Source organism: Phallusia mammillata, chromosome 3 (assembly GCF_965637545.1).
Source record: "Phallusia mammillata chromosome 3, kaPhaMamm4.hap1.1, whole genome shotgun sequence".
In the NCBI taxonomy this organism is placed as follows: Eukaryota; Metazoa; Chordata; class Ascidiacea; order Phlebobranchia; family Ascidiidae; genus Phallusia; species Phallusia mammillata.
Window position 1 is genome coordinate 9,111,518 of NC_137254.1, and position 6,000 is coordinate 9,117,517.

Here is a 6,000-nt window from a genome sequence, read left to right on the forward strand (position 1 = left end):
GTGGTGCGTAACGGCAATTCCCTTTTCTTTACACACCATTTGGGCGAAATAACAATAGTGTAATATCGCTATTTGGGTGCGTTGATTCTTAATTAATCTTAAATGACCAATTGGTGACCATTTTATATTGGAATTTTCTTGCTTTAAGAAGTCCCGCAAAAGCTTTTCCATTTCAATACGACTTTGTCAAGTTCCTGGAAAAGATGTATATGCCTTTTGTCTTGACGAAATTTTCTATGGCCAGTTTCTAAAACGATTGTTATTGAACTGTTGGTGACTATTTATATCTTGGAAGTATCCACAAAAAAACTTTCCAATTCAATAATTCCCTTGAAAAATTTCGGTCTTGGAACCTTCTGTCAATGAAGTGACTCATTTCCAAGCCCAGTTGCACCATTGTCAACAATTATTTCGAGTGACCTGTTATTGACCATTTTTATCTTGAAACTTCCTAGCTTTTACCATTTCCCGAAAAAACTTTCCCAATTCAATACAACCCTGTCATGTCCCTGGGAATAACTTAGGTAATGCAGACCTCTGTTGCAAGAAACTGACTCATTTCATGTGCCCTAGTTTCACCATTGTTGATAAAATGCACCATGATTAAATAACTGAACGATGAATAGTCTTCCTAGTTTCGATGCTCTTAAAGTGCTTTGAATCAGTCGCTTCAACTAGTATTTCAAAATGGAAAGTACATTTCAAGTAACAGAAGTCATTGAAAGTATAGATTTCGCCTAACTGATATCATAAGTACCTTATGAAAATAGAATCCATAAGGAACTGCTGATGTCAGTAAGGCGAACTCTATACATTTTGTATACATTTAATGACTAATTCAGTTACTTGGAATATAATCTTCATGTTCCATTACTGGTTAAAAGCACTGATTCAATGCATCCACTTTAAGACCAAACTAAGGAACCCATTCATAGCTATGAATAGCTATCTTTCACCAACAATATTGCAACTGGGAACGGGAAGTGATTCGCTTCATTGCAACAGAAGTCTGCATAACATAAGTTCTTCCCAGGGACTTGGCAGTGTTGTATTGAAATGGGAAAGTTTATTAGGGAACTGTTAAATGCTAGGTAACTCCAAGATAAGACAAAAGGCTGTACCGAAGTCTTTTCCAAGAACAAAGCCGTGTTGAAACGGGAACGCTTTTTCAGGTTTTCTTAAAGTTACAACATTCCAATATAAAATGGTCAAACATAGGTTACTAAATAAGGGTTAAACATCAATGCCGTCCAGGCGACTTTGCACTATTATTATTACGCCAAATTGGCATGTAAAGAAAAGGGAACATTCGTTACGCACCACTGCTTGCTGTTTCAAAATTGTTTATTGTTGTTTTGACAAGTCATAAAAGAGATAATTATTAAAACAAATACACATTGTCTTCTTACGTCACTATGGACATTGGGACACATAAAGAGAAATATTAAATAAATTTTGTTGCCTATTTCCGTTTTAAAAAAATCTTTTAAATTGCATAAATCTAACATGTCGTCAAATAGTTTTTCTTAATATTATGCTGTAGTCGGCACCCGACAAAAGATAAATAACTTAATTCATTTGCATTTTGGCAAAGAAGATCTAGGCATCCGAAAACCCACAGAATTCTAGATTATGTTGCAACATAACTATTCCATTGTAGTAATAATGCCTTTGCCTGGCGGTTTAATTTATGTTTCAATGCCGAGGGCTTAATGTGACGTCACAAATTCAATGCGTGACGTCACAAATGAATCGCTTGATTCGGCCAAATTTGGGTTGAGTTGAGTTTATTTCGCTTGGTGAAAAACACATGGCGACACAATTGCACTAAAACAATCACCGAGCCGAAAATACGGAAACGTTTTGGGGCGCATATAGTATAGGACACAGTTTGTAGATTATGACTAAAATGCTCGGCAAAACTGCCAAATATCTGGTTTCTGTTCGAGCACATTCAAGGCCGATTTGTTGCATCGGCAGTTCAAAGCACCTCCAAATCCTTTTAAGGACCGTCTTGTGCAATAAACGATCTGAAGTATTTCCATATTCAGGTTTCTGTATTGCGACACTTGGCTCGATAACCTATGGGTTTTTCGATGTCCTTGCTGTTTATGTGTCCCTTCAACAATGGAACTGTGATGATGAAGTGAGTATGCAAATAAACTGTTGACTCGACTTGACTTGCGTTACTATATGTGACAATTAAGAATCAAAGGCTTTTCTTGTTACACCATTGGTAAAAAGGTAACATTTATTTAAAAGCAATTCTGTTATAATTCAACCAACTCTATATGAGGTAAAATTGGGATCATTTTATGGACTATAGATTTGCTTTTGGGACCGTTTTTGAGCTACTTTTGATAAGTTGTTCAGAATTTTACCAATTTTTAAATTCGAAGGGACATAAACAACCAATGCTTTGTTATGTACAGCTTGAGTATGAGAATTGCAATTTTTATTGCTTAATTGAAACACAAACTGTAATTTTTTAGAGTAAAAGGTTAGTTTCTGCATGTTGTTGCATTACTATAAATGATTATAAGTTATTGTTGGCTAAAATGTGCATTCAAAACGAGGATTAGCCCAGATGTGTTTATGCATACCAGCGATCAAGGCAAACTCTAATATAAAGTATAATGCTTAATCAGACCGGCACGAATGGGCATGACCAGAGTTGTAAACGGGTCTGAAATTGGAGCTCAAAGCCTAACCCGAACCTGAATCGTGTTTGAGAAGCCCGTTTAGGCCCGAAAGTTTTGACTGACAGGCCTTCAGATTAAAGCCTCAGGAAAGACCAAGACAACAAACATAATAGACAATTAGTCGTGATCGAGGCGGTTTAGGGCTCTTTGACATTAGGGCAGGTCCAGCAACTGGCTACTAAGCTATTCAAAAAATACTGACTCGGAGAATAATGTCAGACCGGAATCATCCCGACTTACAACTGTGGGCATAACGCCTTCAACACGTCTGGTGCACAATGATTTACATTTTTATTATTCCTGATTTATGGTGTAAGAATACCCACAGCACATCGTACGACAACACTGAAAGCAGTGACAAAAAAAGCACTAGGAAGTATCAGAATAACACTAAGTTATGGTTCGAAAAATGATCATACGATTGAACAAGGAAGATACAATGTTATGTTGAGTTGAGTTGAGTTTATTTCGCCGGTTATACAATTCGCAGCAGCACAATTGCGCTAAAATCTTCACCAAGCCGGAAATAGCAGCGCCACGTTGGGACGTTATACAGCGCGACGAAGGTATGGGCACAATTGGTGGAAAGATGATAAACGCGCTACAGCTACATCGTTACTAAAAGCGTTATGTGGAGGTATTAATACACAATGAAAATTACACAAAATGACACTCACAATGAAAAGTACACAAAATGACACTATTTTCACTTTAAGCTATGAATGACTATTCTATTGCATTTTTAGAACTTAAAGGTAGCTTTCAGGGCGGTTTTGCATTTCTGTGGTGAGAACTTTGAGAGTCGAAATGGGTTGCCAGAATTCTTTTTCACAATTTTGTTGACACAGTTTATCTCCTTACGGCAAACCCGGTTCATAACTAAACAACAAATCTGGGTTAGATTTTTGGTTAAAGCTAATGAAAAATAATACGCGTATTGCAGAACAGATGGGTCATATTTTACATTTTTCCACATACACACGCAAGTTTAAGGTATTTTTTTTTTAATTACACACACAAAATTATAAAAAATCGTTCACATATATCAGAGAAATTTTTCTAACTTTTGCATTAAAGTTTTGCATAAATATAGTTTATATTCATGGGGTATTGCTTAAATCCAGTTAAACCATGAAAATTAAATCAAACAGAAGACTAAATATAGCAAACAAAGTCAAAAAATACGAACAGATTTTATCCTTGAAATTAACGTTTTCAAAATATGCAGTGGTATGCAGTAAAACACACATCTTATCAGGGGCAACTTACATTTGTTAGCAATCCATAGTTTCTGGTTAGCTTTGAGGCATTTGAGACGTTTTTCAATTTGACAGCAACGTTTAAATTGTGCATTGCGGCATCTTTGATTGGCTATTTGTTGACAATTCTTCCGTTTGGACTCTGAAAACATTAAACAACTGCCATGCAACTAGAGTAATATAAAGTAAAATCTGGTTTGTAGCCTTACATTATAAACAGCTTTGTGTCTATCTACACAAAAAGACCAGCTTGACCAATATGTCCTTTTAACAGTTGTTATATTTTAACAGTTGTATTATAGATATATTCACAGGCAGATAAACAATAAATACTTTTAGTGTTCCAGTAGAATTTAAACTTAAAAGTTATATAGTTGCAGACAGTATAGACACTACATGGACCTATAAGTTATTATCAGTACAGCTGCTGACAGGACTGCATATTCTAGCCAAAAAGCCAAGCAAAAACCACATAAAAGTCAAAAATATGTAACATAAGCCTAAATCAGCGAACAGCCACTCACCAGTTTGAGGTAGCAGGGTCAAAACTGTCACAGCAAAGAAAAGTGCGATGTATATCTTCATTTTGCAGGTCTCAGTTGGCATTTGGTTAAATTTGACAGAGAGTTTGAGGCTTTTATACCCTTAACGCCAGAAACCAAACGGTACCATGCGGGAAAATACCTGGTACAATCCCCAGGTAGTATAAAGTGACATAACTCCTTCGTAACGTGGACAACAGTCTGGTATTCTTTCGTGCGTCAGCAAGGATCCTTGAAAACGTAAGGTTTAGTGAGTGATATGTTAGCAAGTTCGTAGGCCCAGCATTTCATTCCATTCTATCTATCCTCCCAACGGATTTACTCAATGTTGAATTCTCAAACGTGATTTGCTCAGTTTAGAATCAAATAAACAAAACCAACCAAGTTGTGTAGTGTCATGTCGGTCCAAGGGGTGAACACACAAGGCGAAGACCTTAATACTTACACCACAACCATGGATATTTCGTTTAGGTTTTTCTTTCACTAATAAACAATACAATTTGTTTGACCAAAAACCATACGCACTGGCAAACCTTTTGTGAATAATGCCTTTATTCCATTGCAGATGTTATAACAATGGCTATTGTTTTAGCCTCGTGTTGATAATGACAGCAACCATTGTTGAAATTAGGATACAATGAACACAGAATTAAGAAGTAGTTTAAATAACATAAATATGCCTTAGAGCTTCTATATAGTAAATACACTGTATTGAAGAAGTTTAACAATAGCTGTTGCAATTATTGATGCAAAACTTCTATTGTTTTTTTATCAAGCTGCTTTTGAAGATGATGTGTTTATTTGCGTAACTTGTTTTTGTACAATTAGACACATTTTCTTGTTGAACATGGTTTTTGACATTAGTTACCTTCATAGCATGTTTTTTTTTGTCGTTCGCACCGGCTATTGTGGCTCAAGACTTCGGCCAAAGGGCAAACAAACCGTAAAAGGCATTGCTGATTTCCCATTCTCCAGACGATTTGTAAACAAGTAAAATGGCGTGGTGTGTTTGCTATGTGCTTTGAAAACCTTATATGGCTGTCTTTTTGAACGTAGCAACGTAATCCAGAAACTTTTGTGCGAATTTGACCTCGTAAAGGAAATCGCATTGCCATATGATATTTGCATTGAAAGTTGTTGATTTGAAACCGTTCTGTCAGCGTATATGTAACAGGTGTTATGATTAACCGCACAAAACTAGTTTGGAAACCCGTTTATACATACAAAGTCGTGTATGTGACAATTAAGTGCTACGGTTGACTATAGAAAGCACGTAGGGAAACCCGCTTTATGCGTGCAAAATCGTGTACAGTGCCACTCTTATTTGAAAACTTTTTTCAGAAGTCGTTAAAAGACCAAGTAGTGCGGTTGGTTATACGATGCTGGTTTAGAAACCCGTTCTTAATGAGCTAAGTAACACACACAATAAGCGCTATGGATGACTGCACTTTTTGGTATGATTTCACAATGGCTTCTGTATTTTCTTAAAATTAAATG

At 36.2% G+C, this 6,000-nt stretch overlaps 1 protein-coding gene across 1 annotated transcript; it reads right to left on the reverse strand.

Moving 5' to 3' along the window:
* Positions 1–2,976: 2,976 nt before the first annotated feature.
* LOC145218814 (uncharacterized) lies at positions 2,977–4,903 on the reverse strand. The gene is made up of 3 exons (XM_080086220.1): positions 4,486–4,903; positions 3,972–4,103; positions 2,977–3,581 (listed from the first exon to the last, which is right to left on the reverse strand). Exons 1-3 carry the CDS (start codon positions 4,565–4,567, stop codon positions 3,445–3,447), a joined length of 351 nt encoding a protein of 116 aa, XP_079942346.1. The 5' UTR covers positions 4,568–4,903; the 3' UTR covers positions 2,977–3,444.
* Between the last annotated feature and the right edge of the window lie 1,097 nt (positions 4,904–6,000).

Coding starts and splice junctions, on each gene's coding strand:
- LOC145218814 (XM_080086220.1), bottom strand. CDS start 4,567: ATGCCAACTGAGACCTGCAAAATGAAGATATACATCGCACTTTTCTTT. Junction 4,104..4,485: donor GACCCTGCTACCTCAAACTG/GTGAGTGGCTGT, acceptor TAATGTTTTCAG/AGTCCAAACGGAAGAATTGT. Junction 3,582..3,971: donor ACTATGGATTGCTAACAAAT/GTAAGTTGCCCC, acceptor TTTGTTGTTTAG/TTATGAACCGGGTTTGCCGT.